At 43.4% G+C, this 27,569-nt stretch overlaps 1 protein-coding gene across 2 annotated transcripts; it reads right to left on the reverse strand.

Annotated features, from left to right (window-relative positions):
* IL1RL1 (interleukin 1 receptor like 1) lies at nt 1–27,509 on the reverse strand. 2 transcript variants are annotated; one of them, XM_042246362.1, is made up of 11 exons: nt 27,426–27,509; nt 19,459–19,628; nt 18,144–18,351; nt 16,360–16,534; nt 16,104–16,266; nt 14,414–14,485; nt 11,726–11,867; nt 11,487–11,626; nt 7,137–7,283; nt 5,690–5,857; nt 1–1,211 (listed from the first exon to the last, which is right to left on the reverse strand). In XM_042246362.1, the coding sequence occupies exons 2-11, from the start codon at nt 19,517–19,519 to the stop codon at nt 826–828; spliced, it is 1,662 nt and encodes a 553-aa protein (XP_042102296.1). In that variant the 5' UTR covers nt 19,520–19,628; nt 27,426–27,509; the 3' UTR covers nt 1–825. The 2 variants fall into 2 exon arrangements, with proteins under 2 accessions (XP_042102296.1, XP_027822841.2); XM_027967040.3 differs by lacking the exon at nt 27,426–27,509 and adding an exon at nt 20,534–20,625.
* Nucleotides 27,510–27,569: the final 60 nt, after the last annotated feature.

The following is a 27,569-nucleotide window of genomic DNA, read 5'->3' on the forward strand; positions in this document are numbered from 1 at the left end:
TTACATTTCTCGTGCACTTTATTTCTATTGTTATTACATCAGCTCCACCACAGAGCATCAGGCATTAGATCCCAGAGATTGGGGACCTCTGCTTAAGAGGACATAGAATGAAATCCACATTATAAGAAAATGTCATAACAAGTTGTCACTATTTAGTGAATTCTTACTCCTGTCTAAATACTTTTATTTCTCATTTGATTAGCACAGAAATACAAGGAGTTTGGTATGATTATTCCCACTTCTCTCATATGAAATAAATTTTAGAATCAAAACTAACCAATATAATGATCATTGGATAATTGAGTAAGGTACACCAACAGAATCGGCAGTGTTGAGATGATAAAAATTAAGCATCTGGTTAAATAAACTCGAACACGTTCTGGCAGAGTGAGGAAGATTTAATACCAGTGTTCCGCTGGACATGATGAGTGTTCTTTAAGATTACATGAACATTTAATTCTAAAACGTTCAAAATAGGTTCAAAATATGTAACATAGACAAGGAATACAGAGAGAGAGAGAATGAGAGAGTGAGAGAGAGGAAGAGTAGCTAGAAAGATGCTGAACCACAATGGAGAAGGACTAGCCAAGGGCGACGGAATGTGAGGTTAGGAGTCAGGGAGCTTGAGGCTGAAACTCCCTGGGCATTTTGCGTGCACCCGGAATCAGGGAAGCGGAAGTAAACTTAGAGCACGAAGCCTGAGGTCTGAGAGCCCTCCGCTATAGTCCTATTTCTGGAGCTCAGTGTCTGGTACAGCAGCTTGACCCAGTTAGGACAAATTCGGATCCACAACACGGGATGCATTCGCCGTCAAAGCAAGCACTACTACCCCTGGGCACTCAAGGATGCCAAGCTTGGAGTTCTCCTGGGGAGTCGACTTGGCACCGATGGCATGCGGTACCTTACGTGTTTCCAGAACTTGGAATTCAGGGACCGCTTGTTGGCCACGTGGTCCTCCCTCCACTTGATGGTCCCCTGCACTTTGATGAGATGCTTAAGAGAGTCCTGAAGCTCCTCAAACTGCAGGCCGCCAGGCGGGTACAGAGCCTCCATTTCAATGAGGATGGCCTTGGAGTCCTGCTGAATGAGGGCGCTGTGCAAGGCGATCTCCCGCTCGTAGGCGAACTCCTTGCTGTGCGCGATCTCGGGAGTGAGGATGAAGAGATGCCGCCTGCTCATCCGGATGCTGGTCTCCACTGTGCTGGCTACATCTGGTAATAAAAGACATGGCGGAAGAGGTAAGAACCCGCACACCGCGGTCACCGCGCGAATGTCAGGCCCTCTCCTCTCCCAGGCAGAGCAGTCCAGAGTTCTTCAGCTCAGGGGGAACCTACAGTTACATAGCAGGAGACTTGGAATTCAGGTTCACTGTCTACACGTTGTGGCTTCCCTGGTAGCCCATCTGGTGAAGAACCCGTCTGCAAATCGGGAGACCCCGGTTCAGTCCCTGATTCGGGAAGATCCCCTGGAGAAGGGAACAACTACCCGCTCCAGGATTCTTGCCTGGAGAAGTCCATGGACAGAGGAATTATCTACACATTACCTTCCTAGAATATTAGTTTACATATTGCAAAAGGACTTAGAATTGTTAAAATTTTTAAATTTTTAATTGGAGGATAATTGCTTTACAATGTTGTGTTAATTTCTTCTGTACAACAACATGAATCAGCCATCAGTTCAGTTCAGTTCAGTCGCTCAGTGGTGTCCAACTCTTTGCAACCCCATAAATCGCAGCACGCCAGGCCTCCCTGTCCAGCACCAGCTCCTGGGGTTCACTCAAACTCACGTCCATCCAGTCTATGATGCCATCCAGCCATCTCATCCTCTGTCATCCCCTTCTCCTCCTGCCCCCAATCCCTCCCAGCATCAGAGTCTTTTCCAATGAGTCAACTCTTCGCATGAGGTGGCCAAAGTACTGGAGTTTCAGCTTTAGCATCATTCCTTCCAAAGAAATCCCAGGGTTGATCTCCTTTAGAATGGACTGGTTGGATCTCCTTGCAGTCCAAGGGACTCTCAAGAATCTTCTCCAACACCACAGTTCAAAAGCATCAATTCTTTGGCTCTCAGCCTTCTTCACAGTCCAACTCTCACATCCATACATGACCACTGGAAAAACCATAGCCTTAACTAGACAGACCTTTGTTGCCAAAGTAATGTCTCTGCTTTTCAATATTCTATCTAGGTTGGTCATAACTTTTCTTCCAAGGAGTAAGAGTCTTTTAATTTCATGACTGTAGTCACCATCTGCAGTGATTTTGGAGCCCCCCCAAAATCAAGTCTGACACTGTTTCCACTGTTTCCCATCTATTTCCCATGAAGTGATGGGACCGGATGCCATGATCTTCTTTTTCTGAATGTTGAGCTTTAAGCCAACTTTCTCACTCTCCTCTTTCACTTTCATCAAGAGGGTTTTTAGCTCCTCTTCACTTTCTGCCATAAGGGTGGTGTCACCTGCATGTCTGAGCCACAAGTATACACATATCCCATCCGTCTTGACTTCCCTAATGGCTTAGACGTAAAGCGTCTGCCTACAATACAGAAACTCAGCTTCGATCCCTGGGTGGGGAAGATCCTCTGGAGAAGGAAATGGCACCCCACTCCAGTACTGTTGCCTGGAAAATCCCATGAGAGGAGCCTGGACAGTCCATGGGGTCACTAAGCATCGGACACGGCTGAGCGACTTTACTTCACTTATTTCGTCCGTCTTGAGCCTCCCGCCCACCCGTGCTTCACCCCATCCTCTAGGTCATCACAGGGCACCCAGCTGAGTCCCCTGTGCTGTACAGCAGCTTCCCGCCAGCGGCCTATTTGATACGTTGTAATGTGTATATTTCCATGCCGCTCTCGCTCTGACTTAGAAATTTAACTCTCTTGTTGAAGAGCGCAAACTCAGGAACCTTTGCTTCTCTGAACTGACTCAAGTCTCCAGGAAGCCTTGGATCCACTTTGCTCCCCCCTCCCCCAACCCCCAATAGTCTCTTTTTTAGAAGCTAATTTGATTCGAACTAGGAAGATCTTAAGCAAGATGAGATCCGTTTGTCAAGTCAGTGTTTATGGACCATCACCTCTACGGTGATTTCCCTTAACTCCTGGGTGGACTGAAAACATGAAACACGCAGCTGTCAAAGCAAGGAGGGACGAGAGTGATGAAGGAAGCACAACCATGAATAATAATGATAATAAAAAAGTCAGACATTCTTAGAGAGCAGGGGCCAGAGACAGCCAGTCCACAGGGTTGGAATCAAGAAATCAGTGTCAAACGGTGCCAGCCAGAGACCTTGTGTCAGTGGGTCCTAACAGAAATCTCGGAATACTTGGGAGCACGGAGTGGAGAGAGTTTAATGAAAGGACAGCTTATAAAAGATGTGAGCAGAGCCAAGGGAAATCAGCGAGAGATGCGCAGACCTCCATACCTGGTGACCTTAGAGAGTGACAGTCACCCTCCAGGTGTGAAGGGTGGGAACGGTTATGGAGCCCAAGCCAACAGGAGCCAGTGCTCAGCAGGGAGAAGCACAGCCACCAAGGCTGCCCCACCCGGAGGGGCCCAGGGGTATACCCTGCCCTCCGAGCCCCTGCCTGTGCCTCCCGTTGGCCAGGCCCGATGTGGAGCAGATGATGCCTCCCATAAAGATCAGTCATCAGGCCACTGGATGGAGCGGGGGCTGCAGAGTGGGCTTGAAAGAGCCAGTGATGGGTAACTGTCATGAGAAGAAATGCACTGCATGAGCCAGTTATGAAATTTTTCTAAGGGAAAAGTGAATTTTGGTGTTGGTTTTTAATTTATTTTGGTTGAGGTGAGATCAGAGGACATGGGCTTTCCAGGGGGCGCTAGTGGTAAAGAATCTGCCTGCCAATGCAGGAAACAGAGATGCGGGGTCCATCCCTGGTCAGGAAGATCCCCTGGAGAAGGGAATGGCAACCCACTCTAGTATTCTTGCCTGGAGAATTTCATGGACAGAGGAGCCTGGAGGGCTACAGTCCCTGGGGCCCACAAACAGCCAGTGTGGAGAGCTGGAGGAAGAAGGGCACCTCAGGAGAGATGTGGGTTACATCTTCCTGAACTGTATACTCTACAGCTCTCCAAAGCTGGTACTAGCCATTAACAGCACCTAAATATTTCAGGATAAGTCAGATTCACCTGTGATGTGTTCATTTCTTTTTAAAAAAATTATTTATTTATTTCAATTGGAGGCTATTTCCATATTGTGGTGGGTTTTGCCATACATTGACATGGGTCAGCCGTGGGTGTATCCACCATGCGTCCCCCATTCCGAGCCCCACTCCCACCTCCCTCCCCGTCCCTTCCGTCTGGGTTGTCCCAGTGCACCGGCTTTGGGTGCCGTCTCATGCATAAAACCTGGACTGGTGATCTAGTTCACATGTGGCAATATACATGTTTCAATGCTCTTCTCTCAAATCATCCCACCCTCGCCTTCTCCCACAGAGTCCAAAAGTCTGTTCTTTAGATCTGTGTCTCTTTTGCTGTCTTGCATATCGGCATTTGAATCCCTCTTTGTGGTAGGAATGCCGGTTTAAACTCACAGTCTATGAAACATACCCTGCCTGCTTCATGTCCCACGTGCTTCCTGGTCCGTGAGGAATTCGAGAAGCATTAGAAAGAGGGTTTCCAAAGTTCCTTTGTTCAGGACCCTGTCCACCTGGGAGTAGCTACAGGAAGGAGGAAATTAACATATCCCCTCCCTGAGGCTGGCCATTCTAGGAGACGTTTGAAAGATTAATGGACTTTTTACTTGGTTTTCTCACCTCCCCCACCCATCTCTGTTCTATAAAAGAACCTGGCATCCAGACCACCAACAAGTTGATTATTTTCAACTTTTGAGGCGGTATTCCTTGCCTCAAAAAAAAAAAAAAAAAAGAGGGTCCCTAAGGTAGTACTTGACATGAATATGGAGGGAAAGAAGAAACACTACTGAAATGCTAGAATTGTGACCCAGCTGTCAAAAGCACGTGAAATTGACTAGGAGTATTAAGAAACAGAAGACACAATTCTGTCTGTTCTTGTGAGGACATAAATTTGCAAATGTTTCTTCAGTGTCAGGAAAATTATAAAAAACTTTGAGTCCTTTCAAACATGTTAGCCAGTGCCTCTGGATAGGAGAATGTAATTCTTTGGATGTTAAGTCTTCTTCTTTCAGATCTAGACAGACTTCAGAGATGTCAGTTCTCCTAGTGGCGGACATGGGCTGGTGGATGTGCTCAGTTGCTCAGTCATGTCCAACTCTTTGTGACCCCAAGAACCGTAGCCCACCAGGCTGCTCTGTCCATGGGATTTCCCAGGCGAGAATACTGGAGTGGGCTGCCCTTCCCTTTTTCAGGGGATCTTCCCCACTCAGATCGAACTTGTGTCTCCTGTATCTCTGCATTGGCAGGTGGCCTCTTTGCCACTGCGCCACCAGGGAAGCCCGAAGTAGGAGCTGGGCCCTGCCAAATCCACAAACAAGGATGACTTACCCTGTCTTCACATCACTGCCACTCCTGTGAAGACCTCAGGATCAGAGTGGTGATGGGGAGAGGAGAAGAAAAGAAATACTTCCTTCTTCTGGAGAAATATTTAAAAGTTCTGGTCCTAAGACCTGGAATAATGATTGCAACTCCTGATCCCAGAGCTCATCACTTAGCTTTCTGAGGAATGAGAGTTTCTGTCCCTGATGGTTGTGGATAAGTTTACCTTGTCCAGGAAGCAGGTCTCTCCCAAAGATGCATAAATTGTAACCGCATTTATTTTCAAGAACGTCGGGCAGAATCTGGTAAACGAAATACTCCACAGAGCTGGCCCCCGCTGGACTGTTTTTGCAGCTTCGTGGATAGATCACATAAGCATCATAGATCTTCCCATCTGAACATGAGAGCAAGGAACACAACATTATTAACTGGTCCTTAAAAAATTCTCATTTTACTCTTGATAGACATTTCTCGGGGAGTTTTAGGATTATTGGTAAATATACCACAGCCCCTCAAATATTCTAGAATCTGGATAGGATGACAACAATCTACTATCCCCAAAATGTCATCAGGAAGTGACTTCCCAGGTGGCGCAGTGGTAAAGGATAAACCTACCAATAGCGGAGATACAAGAGACTCAGGTTCGTCCCTGGGTTGGGAAGACCCCCTGGAGCAGGAAGTGACAATTCACTCCAGTATTTTTCCCTGGGAAACCCCATGGACAGTGGAGCCTGGCGGGCTACAGTCCATGGGGTCACAAAGAGTCAGACACGGCTGCACACACACAGTACAGTCATCAGGAAACCAGTCTTAGTCGCACACTCTCCTTTTTACTGTCTCAGACTTGAACAGAGTTCAAGCTGAACTTGAACAGAGTTCAAGCTGTTCAGACTGAACACAGACAAGTGCCTGACCAGTTTATTTCAAACCATATTGTCTTGTTTGATTAATAATATATTAATAAGTATTTATAGTCACAGATAAGGGATTTTTTGCTGTGCCAGGCAGATCTAAGTTTTAGTTTTTCTTTTCCCCATGGGGAAGTGAAAATGCTAAAAGGTAATGGTGGCAAGGGAGGAGAAATGTTTAAAGGGTCTGAATTTCTCACAAATCAAACAATTAGCTCTAGTTGAGTAACGCTATGGAAAATCTAATTTTATTTGCCTCCAAATGAAAGAACGGTGTTCATATTTAGCAGGTATAACTGCTTCCTTTCATGTGTATACATACGTAGGGAGGTAAGACGCTTTATGGAACAGGATTTATGGTAAAAATACACCTACAATCTGATGGACCTTTCTAACATGTTCACCTCTGGAAAAGAGGAACAATTCTGTAAATGTTTGACTTCCATAAAGTTTTACCAGTACATATTTCCCCAAATGCCCTTTCTGGGCTGGGAACAGACTCTGTTATGGAGGAATTAGTAACAACAGCAGTTCTACTGGGGAGAAAATTGGAGCTGTTTAGGTGAATTTCAAAACCACAAGGAATGACCAGACAGGATGAAGAGTGTCCTTTGAGTACTCAAAAAGATTTATTGATAATACGCTAATAATAAGCAAAAGAAAATCTCGGTTCAGTAGTATAACTATTAAGAGATTATTAGATAAGCAAACAACAGCCATTATAGAACCTTTTCTATTAAAGAAAATTTGAAACTTGCCACTTACCATTCCTAGTTTTAGAAGGTCTAGCTATGTCTCTCCAGAACAGAATAATCTCAATCCAGAACACTTTTAGAATTATCACCAAGGCATTGATTAGAAATAATAATAGGCTAAATCCTGCAAGCATGTAGTAGGTACTTTGTTGATCCACTATTCAAAAGACGGAGGAGGAGAAACATTATTATTATTAAAACAAGAGAAAATAAAAACACGTGGGTACTGGCATCCATTGGGAGGGCAAGAGATTCACACAAGGACTGCCTACATGGAGTTCTCATGGCTGTTTCAAGAATCAGTAAATTAATGGTTATTGAGCCTCTACTCTGTGCAAGGCACCAGGCTAGGCATTGTAGGGGATTTTCAAAGCATAAGAGATACAGTTATTGTTCTCGCTCAGTCATGTCTGACTCTTTATGCCCCCATGGACTGCAGCACGCCAGGCTTATCTGTCCACCATCTCCTGGAGTTTGCTCAAATTCATGTCCATTGAATCAGTGATCCCGCCTAACCATCTCATCCTCTGTCGTCCCCTTCTCCTCCTGCCTTCAGTCTTCCCCAGCATCAGGGTCTTTTCAATATAAAACATACGGAGACACATGTAAACTTAGCTAAGATAAGAAGTGAAAGCATCAATTTTAGCTAACAGAGGTTTTAGGAAGGTCTGCCCACTGTGTGCTGGGCTAGCAGTTGGAGACTTCCTGCAGAATAAGGTCCCTGGAGGTCTCTGAGTAAGACTCGGAGAGTTTCGAAGGAAGAAACGCACTCCTGGCAGGCAAGGATGCTGTGATTCCAAGGGCAGACGTGGGGGTGTGTTTTCTGAGAAAGACAGATAATCTAATTCGGGGAATTGCTGGAATACATGATTGGAAAGCTGGATCGAGACCTAGGTTCTGATCAGACTGGAGGGTCCAGCTAAAGCATTTTGTCTATATCCTGGCTGTGGGATCCACTGAAGAGTGCTGAGTGGTTCCTTAACAATAAAGGTGTTTTTCAAGCAAGATTAGTCAGATGGTATGGAAGTTTTGTTTCCGTGGCCAATAGATCCTCTGGGTAGAATGAGAGGGAAGTTTCTGCAGTATGGGAGGGGCCAGATCCGTGTGATAAGGAGAAAGGAGTGGACAAGCTTGGCATTGGAGGCATTCGAGAGAAATAATCAGCAGGTCTTAGAGACTTACCACATCTGGGGTTGGTGACCCAGGAAAGCAAAGGGAGAAACGAGAACTTTGTAACTCCCTACTGAGTGTTTGATAAAGTCAAATTACTGGGCTTTAGGTCCTAAATACACCATTATTTCCCTTCTGTTGAACATGTTTTAGCCACTGCTACATTTTACCCTTACTCATTGCTTCACGACATGTATATGCAAGATGGTCTCCATTGGACTGTATCAGATATATACAAACTGAATGTAAGGACTGTGCTCATCCATAGTGATTTTGGCTATTGTAAGTTTACTTCCCTCTTTAAAATCATTAACCATCCTATCTTACAAATAGTCCCACTTACAGATAAATTTGAGGAGACTCAAATGAGATTTGGCTATATAATTCCCTATTCATTTGCATCTGATCTCAAAACATAGGCTCCCAGTTTTGCAAAGATAATCACTGGTCCAGACTTGCAAATTCCTTCATTATTTCATCAGCTCCCTGACTATCTACCACTATGAAATCAAGAATTCCCAAGGCGGGGAACTCCCTGACAGTCCAGGGGGTAGGCCTCTGCACTTCCTCTGCAGGGGACCCAGGTTTGATTCCTGGTCATGGAATTAAGATCCCATGTGCCTAATGGTACGACAGAAATAAAAATTCTTTTTAATAAAAAAAAATGTAAAAAGAATGACCAAAGTGAGCTGATTCAAAACTGAAAATTGGCAGGGGGCCTAGTGTCTGTGTTGTCATCAGTTTAAATGATAAATATTCCCTAAGTAAATTGTTTCAGCACGATTCCTCTCCAGGTCACTTTTTCTAAAAATAATACCCGGACAAGCGCTGGGAATCCCAATTTCTTGCACAATGTTTATGCATGTGACTGGTTTACAAGCAGAAAGAAGTTAATTGAAGACGTTAAGAGAAGTTAAGTTCAGTATCTTCCTAAATGTTACTTTACAAATGCATAAATAACCCTTATATGTGATGCCTAACACTGAATATTTTCTGTAAGTGTTTATAAACAGGAAAAGCTGCATCTGAATCCTGGCTCGTAAGACTGCACAATTAGTCAACCTCTCTTTGTTTCAGTTTCCTCATCTATAAAAGTAGACAATAGTAATAGTAACTTCATTATGGATTTTTGATAAAACAGATGAAAAATTGTATGAAAAATAATGACTGGTCCTCATATTTAGAGAACAATGAATAAATGTTTATTATTATTATTCCCTGATGGCTCAGACAGTAAAATATGTGCTTGCAATGTAGGAACCTGGGTCAGTCCCTGGATCGGGAAGATCCCCTGGAGAAGGGGACGGCAACCCACTCCAGTATTCTTGCCTGGAGAATCCTATGGACAAAGGAGCCTGGCGGGCTACAGGCCATGGGGTCGCAAAGAGTCGGACACGACTCAATGCACACAGTATTATTATTAATAGTAGTGGTATCAAATGCTGAATATTTAATCATAGGGGGACATAGGCTTTTTAAGCTTTCATTTTTAAAATTCAGGACAGTGTGTAATTTCTTTTACTGTATGATTAGAAACAAAGGAATTTATTATGACCATTAAAAGCAGTTGCAACAATTTTTGTTTAATTTACACAGTTGTTGAGACAGAGTATAATCGTGTTGATTTGAAGAAAAGCAGGTGAAAGTTAGCATATAAAGATGTATTAGAAGGAACAAAATCACATGTATGCGTAACATGAGAACAATTCCAGCTGGGAGCTCTGTGATGACCTAGAGGCGTGGGATGGGGGCGGGGATGGGAGAGAGATCCAAGGTGGGAGATATATGTATACACATAGCTGATTCACTCAGTTGAACGGCAGAAACGAACACAACAAAAGCAATTACATTCCAATAAAAAAAAGAAAACAATTCCAATCCATGGGAACCTAGAGAACATTCATAAAACAACAATGCGAGCACAGACAGCAGTGGGGTAAGGACGCCACGGCACAGTTGGGGTCGGTGGTTTCCTTGTTCCTGTGGGGTCTTCCGTGCCCACCAACACCACAAATGTCAGCATAAGATGACGTCTCATCAGCTTCAACACATCCTGAGATGACATGCATGTATATGTGTGTGTGTGTAACTAGCAGAATCCTGACGACCCATGGAGCATGATAGCATTTAAAATCATCTGGAGTAGTTGTGGCTCCATTGTTTTATAAAACCTTACGAATCAGTGGTTCGTGTTGAATTCAAACAAGAAAAATCCCAAGGACCACCTCAGGCAAAGACTAACTCTATCAAATTAGTTAAATTTTCCCATCTCTCCCAATCAAGTTGTGCCTCTGTGTGTTTATCCAAATTAATCTGGACTGTACCTCGCTTGGACTTCCCTGGAGTCTCATATGGTAAAGAATCCACCTGCAATGCGTGAGACCTGGGTTTGGTCCCTGAGTTGGGAAGATCCCCTGGAGGAGGGCATGGCAACCCACTCTAGTGTTCTTGCCTGGAGAATCCCCATCGACAGAGGAGCCTGGAGGAGCTACAGTCCATGGGGTCGCAGAGAGTCCAACTCAACTGAGCGCCTAAGCACAGCGCAGTACCCCACTTAGGGGTATAAACTGGGAGTTGAACTCTCCCTGTGACTATATGACAAACACATTAAATAATTTCTACATCATCACACATGGAGTGACAAGAAAAGATGTCAAAAATTTCCCTGCACCCTTTGTTACACTGGACTAAATGCTTCATCTAACCAAGGGAGTGTCTTTACTTGGATGTGCAAACAAGTGAGAGAATCAACAGGTGCTCAGGAAGGAAGTGTTGGTGAAACTATATTTTGCTGCTATCATTGTGCACAGTCGTACATGGAGGGAGTGGAAGAAAGATGCACTCACTCCCAGGGAGAAGGAGTGTGTCCTTACGGACTTGTTTAACGGTGTCTGAGTGTGCTGATCATAAAAAGCACAGTGACAGTTCAGTCGCTTCCTTTCTGTCTTGAATTCTGTCTCTCTACACAATATATACCTGTCTCTAAATACAATGTATATATGTGTAATGCCTACACCCAAGACAAATCTTTTCTCCTCCTGCCTTCTTCAATTTGTGAGATGGAGCATTCTGTTGTCTTGATGGATTTTCCTGTAACCACATGCCAACACACTGTTCTCTAAGAATATGATTTCAGCTTACAGTCAACACAGCAAACTCAAGTGACTGGAGTCTCAGAAACAGGCCTTACTTGGATTTTTCTTCCTTAGTGTTACAGCGTGCGTGATGAAGCCATGGAAATTCATGGCCAGACAGTCATACTTCGATGTCAAATCCTCTTCCGTTACAGCCTCTATTTTTAAAACAGTGTGTCGGCACGTCAGCTCACCGCTAGGATTAAAAGGCACTCTGTTACTGTCAGTGCTTACTGTGCAGTTGCAAACCACGTGGGAAGGCGGGGGGGCTGCTTTAACTGCCATTTAAAAATACCTTTGTGTTAGCTTCTGCGTCGCTTGTATTCTGCTTTCACCAAAGTTCTTAACCTCACTTCTGTTCACCCGCCAGAAGGCCTCAGCCATGACCTGAGGGCCTTTCCCAAAGCAAGCCAAGCACGTTAGGTTTGTTGGTTTTCCTAGATAACAAGGAAAGAAACTCATCCATAAAATTCTGTTCAAATGGGATTTAATTTAACGTGAAAAAAATTCACTGAACCCCCTCTGTGTGCCATGAAAGAAAAGTGAAAGTGTTACTCAGTCACGTCTGACTCTTTTTGACCCCATGGACTGCAGCCTGCCAGGCTGCTCTGTCCATGGAACTTTCTGGGCAAGAATACTGGAGTGGGCTGCACTCCCTTCTCCAGGGATCATCCTGACCCAGGGAGCCAATCCTCGTCTCCTGCACTGCAGGCAGATGTGTGGCCGTAAATGGATCCCCGTTTCCCTTCCTCATCGGCAGCACCTTCTTTCTCTGCCCTCCCTTCACCTCCTCCTCTCCTCTCCCAGCTTCTTCATTTCACTCACAGGTCAGGGTGAAGGTCAGCCCCCTCCTCTCTCTCCTTTCTCCCCTGCTCTGCAGCAGAAACTAAAGAGGCTTCACCAATGCCACATTATAATCTAAGATTTCCCTTTACTATACATTGAAATTTTTTTTTAATTGGGGTATAGCTGTTTTTAAAAAAAATGGGATATAGTTGTTTGGGGTTTCCCAGGTGGCTCAGTGGTGAAGAATCCTCCTGCCAATGCAGGAGACACAGGTTCGATCCCTGGGTTGGAAAGATCCCCTGGAGAAGGGAATGGCAACCCACTCCTTATTCTTGCCTAGGAGAACTCATGGACAGAGGAGCCCGGCGGGCTACAGTTCATGGTGTTGAAAAGAGTGGGACACGACTGAGCAACTGAGCACATATAGCTGCTTTACAATGTTGTATTAGTTCCTGCTGTACAACAACACGAATCAGCTGTATGTGTGCACATATCGCCCCTCTCTTGGACATCCATCCCACCCCACTCCACCCCACCTCCACCCCAGTCTTCTCGGTCGTCACAGAGCACCCAGCTGAGCTTCCTGCCCTGGACAGCAGGTTCCCACTAGCCATCTGTTTCACACGGCAGTGTGTGTCTGTCAGTCCCAACCTCCCGGTTCATCCCACCACCCCCACCATTTCCACACATCCATTCCGTACATCGGCATCTCTATTCCTGCTCTGCTAATAGGTCCATCTGCCTCATTTGTCTAGATTCCACATATATGCATTAATATACAATATTTGCTTTCCTCTTTCTGACTTTTTTCACTTGGCATGGGAAATATTACTCAGCCATAAAAAGGAATGGAATTGGGTCATTTGCAATTTCTTTTTAATGGCTGTCTTCCACTCCTTTCTCATCCTACCAAATACCCCTCCTCTCTCTGTAGGTAAAACCATTTCCCCTGACTCAGCTACAATTCCACGATTTCTAACTATTCCACTATTTCTTAAGGGCTGTTTCCTGCCTTAGGACGGTGCATTCAGCTGTCCCCTACTGAGTTCGTAATTCCTGGGTCAAGAATTAGACATCCAGGGACTTCCCTGGTGGTCCAGTGGTTAATAGTTCTCCTTCCAGTGCAGGCGGTGTGAGGTCCATCCCTGGTTGGGAAGCTAAAAGATCCCATATGCCTCACAGCCACAAAACCAAAACCAGAAGCAATACTGTAACAAATTCAGGAAAGACTTTAAAAATACTAAAAAAAAAAAAAAAAAAAAAAAGAGGCATCTGAAGAGATAAAAGGTGTTTAGAATCTCCCAGGAGATGACAACGGTATAAACAACACAATTGGAACACAAGGTACTCTACTGTTCTAGTAGAAAGATGGGGCTTCCCAGGGGGCTAGTGGTGAAGAAACTGCCTGCCAGCACAGATGCAAGAGATGTGGGTTGCGAGCTGGATCCCTGGGCCGGGAAGATCCCCTGGAGGAGGACATGGCAACCCACTCCAATATTCCTGCCTGGAAAATCCCACGGACAAAGGAGCCAGGCGGGCTACAGTCCATAGCGTCGCAAAGAGTGGGACATGACTGAAGTGACTTAGCACACAGCACACATTGACCTGTCTAAGCCTGATCATCCATAAATTTAAAGTGGGACAATATCTGCCTCCTGGACAGAAGCAAGAGGGAAACGAGGCAGCACAGGCGAAAGTACCAGAAAGCAAAAAGCAAAGCAGCTGCTGCCGCTAAGTCGCCTCAGTCGTGTCCGACTCTGTGCGACCCCATAGACAGAAACCCACCAGGCTCCTCTGTCCCTGGGATTCTCCAGGCAGGAACACTGGAGTGGGTTGTCATTTCCTTCTCCAATGCATGAAAATGAAAAGTGAAAGCGAAGTCGCTCAGTCGTGTCCGACTCTTAGCGACCCCATGGACTGCAGCCCATCAGGCTCCCCCGTCCATGGGATTTCCCAGGCAAGAGTACTGGAGTGGGGTGCCACTGCCTTCTCCAAAGCAAAGCAGAGCACAGTACAAATATAAGTGCTGTATATGGTGGTGAGCACATGTCCCTAATTGTAGAAAGTGCCCAAGGTGGGTGTTTGCAAGTATATCTCATTTAATCCTCAAGACCTACTATGGAGATAGCCTGACCCCCGGGTTACATGGAAGGATTTTCCAGGCAAAAATCTTACAGTATTCTTATAGTTTTCTTACCAATTTCCACTTCCTTTATTTCATTTTGTGGAGGCGCTTTAATTTCAGGAGGCAAAGAAAAGCCCTGCTCCTCTGAAATCAAAGACAAAGACAGAATTTCAGTATTTGGAGAGCATTGAGTAATCGTCAATACAAAGGTTGTATTTTCATATTTCTGTCCTGTTTCATAGTGACGTTTCTCAGATCTTTCGATAGTGACCCATGGCAACAAATACACATGTACACATACACCCCCCCCCACACACACACACAAATGAAACAAAAACAGCCAAGCAATACCTTTCTGTTACTAGCTATGTTTTTTTTTTAATTTTCTCTTCTCTTTTTTATTGTTAAAACAAATACTATGCAAACCATTAAATGAATTGCATAATGTAGCAATTGCCAGAAAACCTTGATTCTATAGAATAGGCATAACACTACAGGGAAGATTTCCAAAGACCCGTGAAAGTGATAAACACATCAGTCTACATTTCTGTTCGCAACCTTCCACCTGTGTGGCTTGTGTAGCATTGTTGCCTTTTTTTTTTTTTTTTTAAGTCACTTCAGTCATGTCTGACTCTGTGCGACCCCACAGATGGCAGCCCACCAGGCTCCCCCGTCCCTGGGATTCTCCAGGCAAGAACACTGAAGTGGGTTGTCATTTCCTTCTCCAATGCATGAAAGTGAAAAGTGAAAGTGAGGTCGCTTAGTCGTATTCGACTCTTAGCGACCCCATGGACTGTAGCCTTGCTTAGACATGGTAAAAATAGTCTCAGAGGTTCTGTAAAAAGAGAGAAGCCTATTTAATCTCTAATATAACTAACTGAATTAGAAGGCAGTTCTAATGGAGCACGGATGCATTCCTGTACCCCTTGATTCTCGCTTATTTCAGAATGCTGTGATTAAGGACCTCTGTGGGGTTTGATGTTGAACACTGAGAGATACGAGCACAGATGTGGTCCAGCGCTGCACATTTTACAGGGGCGGAGCCCTGGAAAACTCCAGACCAAACTCTTGTCCACTATTGTTCTGCCCAAAGAAATGTTCCAGGCATATAGGTTTCATCTCTACCTATAGATCAAGCTATGCTGAGGAGACCCCAACTCTTTGTAGATCTGTCGGGTTTGATTGTCAAGCCTTTCCCCTGATGGATTTTTATAGACTGTAAAGTGAACTTGAAATAAAAATTAGAATTAAATGACCTACCTAAAGTTGTAGATGATGATGAAAGCCTTGCCAATCAAGATTGAAAACCACCCAATAATATCTATGTATATCTTTATAAAGTTTCTTGTTATACTTCTAATCCAGTTAGTTATATCAGATAGTAAATAGACCTTGCTCTATTTACAGAAACTCTGACAAGACATTGGAAGAAAGAGAGTTAATCTTGCTTTTCAAATAGTTGAGTTGCTGTTCAAAAAAATGTTAGGTGATTGCATTACCTTTGAAAAATTAAAACATAGAGGAGATAGCAGATGTGGCTTTGGATTAGTAGCATAATTTTGCCCCTCCCCCAAATGTCTTAAAACTTGATGGTGTATAATTTAGAAAATCTCTTTGCGTCGTATTAGAGGATGTGTATGAAAAGGTGAGGCAGGAGGACGCTCAAGGAGGAGGATAAAATACAGGCAAATCAACAAGAAGGACACAATTTCTCTCCCTTTATCTTTTTTCGATATTGCCCTTGTTATATTCAGTAGCTTACCAGTAACTGTGAATGATCTGGTTGCTGTTACGATATACTCGACTCCATATTCGTTGTGCATAAATTTACATGTATAATCACCAGTATCCTTTTTGGTTGCATCATCAATCAGCAAAAATGACTTGTGTGCCAGGTACCTTGGTCCTCGGAGAACTTCACAGTTCTGAAATGAAAGGTTCCAGTCCACTTTTAGTAATTCTTTCATACCTATTTTGATTGTGTATTTTCATCTATTTCCCGGCAAGTTTCTTTTTACCTTAAACCACTCAACAGGCTGTGTCCAGTTGTAGTGGTCGATTGTGGGACAAAATATTCGGGATTTTTTTTCTGATCCAGATGTCGTTGAATATATCAGAGAATCTGGAATATTGCAATCTGGTTGTTTTTCAAAAATGGTGACATTCACATATCCAGTCTTATTGGAGGCAGGACTATTAAAATAAAGGAAGCAATTTTTAAAAAGTCACTTAGCCTTATGCAATAATTTAATCCAACTCTAACTTTTACTTTATATTATTTAGCATTATGAAATGACTTAATCCAACTCTTAATCCAGCAAGAATACTGGAGTGGATTGTCATTTCCTTCTCTAGAGGATCTTCCCAAGCCAGGGATCAAACCTGTGTCTCTTGCATTGGTAGGTTGTTTGCCACTGAGCCTCCAGGGAAGCCTAATCCGACTCTAATTTTTACTTAATATTAGCATTATGGAATGACTTACTCTGACTCTTTTACTTAATACTAACATTATGAAATAATTCAACTCTAATTTTTCTTCCTAAAACAATTGATATAGAGTAGTTCTTATTTTAAAATAGTCATTAAAATCTAAAGTTTTAATTGCTTTTTTGGTTACATTTTAAATAAAATATAACCCCTTGTAGCTGCTGTTCAGTTGCTCAGTTGTGTCCAACTCTTTGCAATCCCATGGACTGTAGCCCATCAGATTCATCTATCCATAAGGTCCTCCAGGCAAAAATACTGGAGCAGGTTACCACTTCCTTCTCCAGCAGATCTTCCTGGACGAACCCACATCTCCTGTATTGGCAGGCAGATTCTTTACCACTGAGCCACCAGCAAAGCTTAAAACATAGCCCCTACTATAGCCTTAAAAATGACTCCCTCACCATTTCTCTATATACTATACGTGCTGTCACACCAACACCTAATCTAATAATGAAAATAATTAGTGTCTATTAAGAGTTTTCTATGTACCATTTATGGTGGTAACATTATCTCATTTTATGCTCATAACAGGCTCTGAAGTGGGTTCTGTTATCATGTGTATTTGACAGATGAGGGAACAGAGAAGGAGAAGCAACTTAACAACAACACACAGACAAGCAGTGAGGACCGTGGATTCAAAACTGACACCACCTGACCTTGGAGCCCAGGCACCGAGCCAGAGCAAGTTGCCTTTTGACATAGTCGGTCTCACAGCTTATATTTACCAAACAGGCACGCAACATTTATGACACAACGTTTGTGGCAACTGTGTGTAGAGTAAAGGACTTGGGCTTGCCCCTCAGGTGGGAGGCCCAGGTGACTCCCCTTTACATTCATCACAAGCCTAACCTAGACGTCATCCATCTAGGTCACTGCTTTTTACACTGGATTGTTCTTATTTGGAACTCAAAGTGAGTGATTGCTCTCAGTTTCTCAGCCACTAGAACAACCTGGTCTTTTTCTAATTGGGCTACAAGTTAAGCCCTGCAAGTATACATCCAAATAGCTCACCAGGGACTTCCCTGGTGGTCCAGTGGTTAAGACTCTATGAGTCCACCGCAGGGGGGCACATCCTGAACAGAGCTCAGTCCCTGTTTGGGGATCTAAAATACTGCAAGCTTTGCAGTGCCTCCAAGTAATAATAACAAATAGTTCACCACCACCTGAACTTCACCATGAAGACATTCCTAGAAGTGCTCTTTTATTCAGATTACTTCATCAATTTGACTGTTCCAGAAAGGTCTAGAAAGGGAAGAGAAGTGAGGCAGCTCAGAATATCAATTGTTAAGGACAAAAGAGCAGGCCTGGATAATACCCTCTGACAATGCAGGTATAAAATCCGGAGTCGCTGACTTTGGCTGGGAGGAACTTGAGATGCTTCCCTGAGGCAAGTATCCGATTTCCTCTCTGGGTAGAAATGCTTTTGTTGGTTTTTGAGTAATACCAGTCCACAGGGTATAAAGAGTTTCCTTGTCTGGGACATAGCACAATTAAAGCCTCATTTTCCAGGCCCAAAAATGGCCCTGCAAATTAAAAACAAACGAACAAACACATAAGTTTCTTGAAGTGATCATATGAAAAGGTTACAATTTTGGTATTCTAAATATCCCCTTCTAAGCTTCCCCAGTGGCTTGGTGGTAAAAAAAAAACCTGCCTGCCAATGCAGGAGACTTGGGTTCGATCCCTGGATCAGGAAGATCCCCTGGAGTAGGAAATGGAAACTTGCTCCAATATTCTTGACTGGGAAATCTCTTGGACAGAGGAGCCTGCCAGGCTACAATCTATGGGGTCTCAAAGAGTCGGACCTGACTTCATGATGATTAAACAACAGCAAGATTAAATTGAGAAAGCTGTCATACTTTGTGATACTTTGAGAAAGAATAAGTAAATCATCTAAGCTCTTCTATGAAATATTCTAATGGGTACACTGGAGAAGGAAATGGCAATCCATTCCAGTATTCTTGCCTGGAAAAGTCCATGGACAGAGGAACCTGACAGGCTACAGTCCATGGAATTGCAGAGTTGGACACAACTGAGCGACTAACAGTGGGTACATAAATTAGTGGTTTAACCTGGACCTTGATCCTCCACGTTGCTCTAAAGAAAAGCAGCCAAGTCCACCTACACAAAGCATGTTGTCCAGTCAACAAACGCTGACCATACCTTTATGTGCAGACATCATGTTACATTTTGATGTATTTGAATGCATTAAATCAAAATGATGCTGTATTTGTTATAAAAAATTTATCCCCATAAAGGGGACAAATGAAGAACTGCTGATGAAGAATAACTCTAAGGACTTCCCTGGTGGCACAGTGGATAAGAATCCCCCTGCTAATGCAGAGGACACACGTTCGATCCCTGGACTGGTAATATCCCACAGGCCACAGGGCAACCAACAATGAAGAGTAGCCCCTGGTCACTGCAACTACAAAAAGCCTGTTTGCAGCAACAAGGACCCAGAGCAAGCAAAAATAAATAATAAATGAATTTTTTAAAAACAGTAGCTGTAGAACATAAATGAAGTCTCCACATTGCCATTCAGTTGGAGCAACTGGATAGCAAGGCACATGTACTTAGAATTACCTAATTAAAATTGTTTTAAATCTCAGTTCAAAAGCAATACTTACTAAGCCTGGCTGAAGTGGAAGGTATGAGAGCTGTTAGAATTACCAAGACCCAAAGGCTCATCCTGAGTTTCTCAAGCGAGAGTAGGTGCTGAGAACCGATTCTCGAGATGATTCAGGTAGAGTCAGACATCCAGTGGCAAAGCTCCCACCTAGGAGATTGATGATATTCCCTAAGACAGATAGTTGCAAAGAACTGTCAGTATCTCTACAAAAAAAATCATGTGAAATCACAAGGAAGCAATTATCCTCCAGTTAAAAATAAATTAATTAAAAAACCAATTATTATCCAATTAAAAATAATTTTTAAAATTCACAAGCAAAATATTTACAGCCATGATTTTTGTCTTGCTTAATACCCCTGCCCCCTGCAAGGAGGATTCATCCTTAGCAGATCTTTAGTATATAAGCTGACTTCAGACACAGATCATTGAATACTAGACCTTGGGACCATGCGGACCTTATGATGTTTCACTGTCTCATGATTGAAGCTAAATTAAGAGGAAAGAAAATAAGTTTCTATTTTTGAAAAAAAACAAAAAAAGGAAACTCATAAAATTCAAGTGACCTTAGACAACACAGTATTATCAATGCTGACATAAAACCACAAACATGTGCACACGCTGGCAACTGGCTGTGCGTTCACATGATCCCCTTCTTCCCCCAAGAACACAGGCAAGCTGTCATCCCATATTTCGTAAGGATTATAAGAAAGAGATGGGTAAAACGCTCATCAAATTATTGCCCTAGACACTATACCAAACCCTCAAAAACATGTCTCTCACCCTGTTTCTCCCCAAGATCCACCAAAGGCTTTCTAAGACAAGTTGAAGGTCTATGAAAAACAATTACATTTTTTTTCTTTCAACAAAAGGATAACAGCTATATATTTTTTTTCTTAAAAAGTCAGAGGAAAGATGGAACCAATAAAGAAACCAACAAATATAGAATGACTACAATAACCCTTAATATATTTCAGGATAGCACATTTCCTCTAAACATGAATTGTTGGTACTTTTCTCATTACATGTATAGAAACATTTTCACTACGAACTTTAGTTAAGTAAAGGATGCTTACCCAAAATGAGGGACAGAAGGAAAGAACTTCAAGTCAGTGACTGAGCCGTGAAGATTTTCCAGTTCTTGCAGCTTCTTCCTTACAAACTCCCCACACGCACAAATTCCCTCTTTTATTTTAAAGGGGAGATAAGAGACATCCTTCCACACACCCACTCCACCCACCCTAAAATTTCATCTTGAGCCAAAATCCATGACTCGTTCAAAAGTGCCGGTTCACTGTACACCAAGAACACTTGACCTTGGTATATAAATATTTAAGGACAACAGAATAATCCTCTGGAAGAAGTAATCAGATCTTATCTCGTTTTAGCATCAGTTACTCAAGCTAATGCTTGGTGTTTGTGGCTCCAATATTATTACACTTTGAGTTCCAAATGATCTGGAAATCCGGGAACCCCACGACTGCCCATCCAGATACTCCTTGATAGTTTATTTGGCAGACTCTAGTGAGGAAGGCTCAGCCAGTTATAGCAGCTTTGGTGCTGAGAGTTTCAGAAGCAAATGGGGGCAAGAGATGAGAAGTAAACAGACTCCAAGGGATTTTGCAAATGTACTGTTTAAGGTCCAGAACTAACATAGTCTCATCCAAACACAGATTCCAGATTCTCAGATTCAAGTCCCTACAGGGCTCTTAGACAGGAAAGGCAAGTTTTTCTAAGGAGTTCCTAGAAACAGAGGGAAGTCATCAGACTGCCTAATGGGGAATGACATGGAAAACCATAACCCTCGACTCGGGTTCCCTGTCAAACAAATGTTAGCTGCAAATTTGCCTTTAGCTCCACATAGCTGGTGTGACTTCAGTCATGAGTAAATTCGACTAATTTTCAAAACTCACCACATCCCAGAAGGATTCTGCGACTGATTCCAGACCAGCACAATAATATAATAACCAAAACTTCTCTAGAATTCACTGTATGTCACATAGAGTTCTCAATGACTTACGTGTGTTAGCACCTTCATTCTCACAACCACCCAGGGAAACAAGCGCTGTTATTATTACAGCTGTTTTACAGACAAGGGCACTGAGGCACTGAGAGTTAGCTGCTCAGTCGTGTCCTACTCTTTGTAACCTCATAGACTGTAGCCTGCCAGGCTTCTCCGTCCATGGTATTATCCAGGCAAGAATACTGGAGTGGGTTGCTATTCCCTTATCCAGGGGATCTTCCCAACCCAGGGATCAAACCTGGGTCTCCAGCACTGCAGGCAGATTCTTTACTCTCTGATCCACCAGGGAAGCCTTGAGATACCAAGAGGGTAAGCAAATGGTACAAGTTGTGTTAAGCCAAGAGATAGAGCCAGAATTTGAACCTAAGCAGGTTTGCTCCAAAGGCTAGATTCCTAACCACTATATTATTTTGCTATGATATGATGAAGGTTGAAAGAGGAGGTGCTGCCCAAGAAAAGTTCTAGTGGATTTTTGGAGCCAGTTGACAACACCACCGCTTCTCGTCTTTCTCCCCTGTGGCTGGCAATGGTTTTGAGGCAGGCATCTCCTTCTGCACCAATGTCATTCACGTGGTCTCAGAGGGAGAGATGAAAAGTCTTGTCACTGCTGGGAGATTCACCACAAGATGCTGGCATCACTTCAAGGAATTAGATCTGCTTGTCACTATTCTTGACTTAGTTGTTAAGATCATAGGGCTTTGGCACTGAGAATCTGCTCCACAGAATCAGGACCAGGCAGGCTTGGAACAGCGCCCAGGACACTGTAACCTCTAGGTAACATTCTGACAAACAAAATAATACTACCTTAAACATGCTTACATTTGAATAGAAACTTACATTTTGTATCCTAAAATATCTTTAAAATTTTTAGTTAAGTTTAGTCATTTATTCATTCAGACTAGGCCATCATCTCCAAGTGAAAGTGGAGAGTGAAAAAGTTGGCTTAAAGCTCAACATTCAGAAAACGAAGATCATGGCATCTGGTCCCATCACTTCATGGGAAATAGATGGGAAAACAGTGGAAACAGTGGAAACAGTGTCAGACTTTATATTTTGGGGGCTCCAAAATCACTGCAGATGGTGACTGCAGCCATGAAATTAAAAGACGCTTACTCTTTGGAAGGAAAGTTATGACCGACCTAGACAGCGTATTCAAAAGCAGAGATGTTACTTTGCCAACAATGGTCCATCTAGTCAAAGCTATGGTTTTTCCAGTGGTCATGTATGGATGTGAGAGTTGGACTGTGAAGAAGGCTGAGCACCGAAGAATTGATGCTTTTGAACTGTGGTGTTGGAGAAGACTCTTGAGAGTCCCTTGGACTGCAAGGAGATCCAACCAGTCCATTCTGAAGGAGATCCAGCCCTGGGTTTTCTTTGGAAGGACTGATGCTAAAGCTGAAACTCCAGTACTTTGGCCACCTCATGGGAAGCGTTGACTCATTGGAAAAGACTCTGATCCTGGGAGGGATTGGGGACAGGAGGAGAAGGGGATGACTAAGGATGACATGGCTGGATGGCATCACTGACTCAATGGACGTGAGTCTGAGTGAACTCTGGGAGTTGGTGTGGACAGGGAGGCCTGGCGTGCTGCGATTCATGGGGTTGCAAAGCATCGGACATGACTGAGCGACTGAACTGAACTGAACTGAGGCCATGGGTGTCTTGGTTTCCTAGTTTTCAGTAAGGGTTCAGTTAGAGTTTTAATAGCATACCCATGATATCTTGCAGAAGCATTTAATAAAGTCTAGCTATCGTGATAAATAAAAGCTATCACTATAAAATAATTCAGTTATTCAACAATTAAGTCCTTGCATTGAAAGTACAATATTGCATAGTACTTATCATCAGCAACATTCAAATTTTACAGATTAAAATAAAAACCCAAGGATGAGACTGGTTAAATAATTTAACCAAGCTCACACAGTTGCGGCTGGGGTTGAAACCAGACTTGCTGAACCTCAAAGACACATCTTTTTTCCCCCTAATCTTAACTAAAAAGAGAGATTACAGTGGTAGATCTTTCCTTCTTATGATTGAGACAGAGAGATGAAATAAAATAAATAGCCCTAATTTCCTTTAAGCCCATTTTCTATAGAGAACTAAGCCAGTTTGGCCTCTAACTACTATGATACCATCCAGTGTAAAAGTATAGTAGTTTATAATAACTTAGCAAGACAAAACGTGAAAGGCAAGGGCTTCCAATAAATAACTAAATTCAAGATATTGAGCAGCCATGAATTCTGCCAAGTTAAGCAGAAATAAATCTTCCAATGCCTGCTGACTGCAAGGGCAGATTACCCTTTTTTAAAGAATTCTCAGAATTACTCTTCAGTTTCAGAATTACTCTAAACTAATTTGGCCATAGGGTGCCGGGGGCCAGCGTGAGGAACTCCGCCCATGGCAAAGGTCGTGAGGAAGAAGGCTTGGCATATGCAAAGGCGTGATCAAGCCTCAGGAAACCCCCTGTTCCCGAGCATCTACCCCAAAACCAGAGTCTGTTTTATGCTCTCACCTACACCTCTGACTTTACGGGGGGCTCTCCCCCATAACCGTTTCTCTCGGAGAAGGAGTTAACATGCAGCTCCAAGTCAATAAAAATTCCTGGGCGTGACAAGAGTGTTTCAGCTTACGGACTCCTCTGAAGGTTATCTAGCCCACCTGTATAGGTTCGTCCAGCCACATGTGATTGTTTACAGCCTCCCAGCCTGAGAGGCATGAGATGTTTTAGACTTACTAAAGGCAAATTCTTTTGGGGAGTTAGAAATTATTAGTATAGTGGGTTGGATAGGAATTATATTGGTGAAGGGTTTTTCATTTGTTATGTCGATAATTGCTGCTAATTCCCTGCTCTGGGTGGGACAAGGATGTCTCAGGTCAAACCTCTCTGCTGACAGACTAGCTTGTGTGACAGGATTATCCATACTCCTGCCACATGATTGTTTACTACCTCTTAACCGTAAACAGCACAGAGAATTTTGGAGTATTTTGAGAGTCTTAATTAGCATAGGGCTTTTTCTTCTTGTTGAGTCAATGATTGCCGGCAGGCCTCCATATCCTTAGGCACCTGGGAATATATTAATCAATATATTTGGACTATAGAAAAGGAAATATAGTAGTTTTTGATGTTAGCAATACTAGACTTTTTGAGTTAATGGATTGTCTCTTCTGTAATAGATCACTGTACTTTGTTATAAATCACTGTGTCCTTGCTATGTAAAAACATAACTTTATCACTATCTTAAGACTAAATAGATCTTAAGGGGAGCATTGGTGAAAGGATTTTCATTTGTTGGGCTGATGTTTGCTGCTAAATCTCCATATTCCCTGCCCTTATAATGAATATAACTAGAAATAAGTATTAACCTTTAAGCATATAGGAGAAATAAGTATTAACCTTTAAGATTAATCATGTTAACCTTGGGTTAAATAAATTCCTTTCTTTTGTAACTCACTACACCCTCACCCTATAGGAATGTAACTTTATTTGGAGGGTGGTGCCTGGTTTAAGAAAAAACACCCTTGGAAGAAATAAGTTTTTGGTTATCAGAAAGAAAGGATCATAAAATCCCTAAGACCTTTTTATGAAAAGCACCTGATTTTGATAAAGGTCAGGACTGCTGACCCCCACGTGATTCTGCATTCATCCCTATATGTAACAAAAGGTATATAAGCAAACCCAAAAATAAAGAAATCGGATCAGTTTCCAGAAAGACTGATTCCCCCATGTCGTTTCTTTCTTGCTCCCTGTTTTTCTGGCTGAATTCCCATCTGGAGCGTGGATGCTATTCCACGTAGACCAAGTTATTCAGCCCCTTTTCTCCACTAATCTTCCTACTACACTATCCATTTCTAATCTCTCTATATATCTGTGATTAAATATGTATTTTTCCAAGGACGCCACCTCCGTCCCCCCACCTTCAAATCACCCTGGATCCACCGGGGCTGGACCCTGGCAATAGGGGGCTTCCCAGCTGATGCTTTTGGTAAAGAACCTGCCTGCCAATGCAGGAGTCTCGGGTTCTATCCCTAGGTCCAGGAAGATCCCCTGGAGGAGGGTTTGGCAACCATGCCAGTATTCTTGCCTAGAGAATCCCATGGACCAAGGAGTCTGGCGGGCTATGGTCCATAGTATCACAAAGAGTCGGACATGACTGAAGCAACTTAGCACAAAATTTGGCCATATAATTTTTTCTCCTAATTACTAAGATGGAGATTTTATTATGTCCTCATAATCATAGGACAAATATTTTGAAGGACGTAGATGAAGAGTTCTCCTACTGGAAAAGCAGGAATCTGAAAACCAAAGACATCCCCGATCTTTTTGAGCTACTGGTCCACCCTTCCAAATAGAGAAGGGTCAAGCTCCTCACCTACACATCCCGTTCAAGAGCAGAGAGAACTCTCCTTCCTGTTGGGGATTCTGTGACTCAAATCAGCAGCCACAGCGAGCCACCAGTAGAGCACAGAGGTGAAGATTCCCAAAGTAGGAAAAGTAAAAAAATAATGATGACGATGAGGGCGGACACTATTAAGCATTTGATGTTAGCTAGGTGGTCGTTTAGTCACCAAGTCATGTCTAACTCTTGTGACCCCATGGACTGTAGACTGCCAGGCTCCTCTGTCCATGGAATTTCCTGGGCAAGAATACTAGAGTGGGTTGTCATTTCCTTCTCCAGGGGATCTTCCTGACCCAGGGGTCAAACCCGGCTCTCCTGCATTGCAGGCAGATTCTTTACTGCCTGAGCCACCTGTGACTCTGCACCCATTTCATCTGTAGACACCACCCTCTGAGCCTGATGTTAGTACTAATATGCTGGCTTTATAAGTGAACAGTACAAGAATCAAAGTGGTTAGATGAATAGTCTAGAGTCATCAGTAAGAGTGAGAGCAGGGATTAAATGTGGTTCTGTGGGTGTCGGAGCTTTCTCTCACATACTGTATACAGACTAGCAGGAATGTCATGACAAGGGGCATATTGAGACTTTGGGGGCCGTGGCACATGAAAATGTCATTGAATATGGCGCGTGAATATGCATACCTCCCTCTTCTCCACACCTGATACACAGTGGGTACAGCTTTAGGGACCAGCTCTGCCACATTTGACCCTGCAAGCTTTGTTGAGAGCCTTCACAGAGGAGAGGAACGGAGCCATCAACCAGAGGTCCCCATGCCAGACATGGGTTTGAGTCAGTTATTCCTCGCTGCCCACCACTCCCCTCAAAAGACAGGCCCCCAGCAGCCCTCCTCCTGAAACACATCACTCTCTTTTCCCATCCTGTTTCCTTCTCCGCTTCCACACACCGCATTCCTCTCCCCCCACCCCCCACCCCTACCGAGGAGCTCCTTTCTTGCCAAGATTTTTTCCCTTCTCCACCGTCTGAGCAGATTCCATTTCTGAATTTCAGCGGATTCCAGCAAGAACAATTCTGGAATATGAGCACTCTGCATGTACCGTACACCACAAGACCCCCTCCCAAACCCACCCTCCTCCATTTCTTTTCCAATACAGCAAGCCAGTGGGCTTCCCATTTGGTGCCAGTAGTAAAGAACCCGCCCGCCAATGCAGGCAACATAAGAGATGCCGGTTCGATCCCTGGGTCAGGAAGATCCCCTGGAGGAGGGCATAGCAACCCAATCCTGTATTCTTTTCTGGAGAATCCCATGGACAGAGGAGCCTGGCAGGCTACAGTCCATAACACATCACAAAGCATCAGAGATGACTGAAGCGACTTAGCATGCGCATGAGGCCAAAGTTCCAAGTAACACAAACAAGACTTTAAGGGACTTCATCACTCTGTACCTTGGTTTTCCCACTGGTAAGACTACCTTTTTCATAAACAGAAAATCAAGGGCAATGGTTATTTTCAACCTAAATGTTTGTGTTCAAATTCAATTCCCTTTGAGATCAAAGCATTTTGAAAAACACTCCAAGGAAAGACACTTACCATCCGGCTAGTGAGCTCTTTCTTCCCCAGCTTCCTACCAGCAGAGTTTGCTAACTCGAAAGACCAGTTCTCTGACAGCTCTGTGCCACATATGATAGCCACACTTCTTTTGATGCCTTCCATTGTCCTTATCAGTTAAGAGAC

Source organism: Ovis aries, chromosome 3 (genome assembly GCF_016772045.2).
Source record: "Ovis aries strain OAR_USU_Benz2616 breed Rambouillet chromosome 3, ARS-UI_Ramb_v3.0, whole genome shotgun sequence".
NCBI classification, from domain to species: domain Eukaryota; kingdom Metazoa; phylum Chordata; class Mammalia; order Artiodactyla; family Bovidae; genus Ovis; species Ovis aries.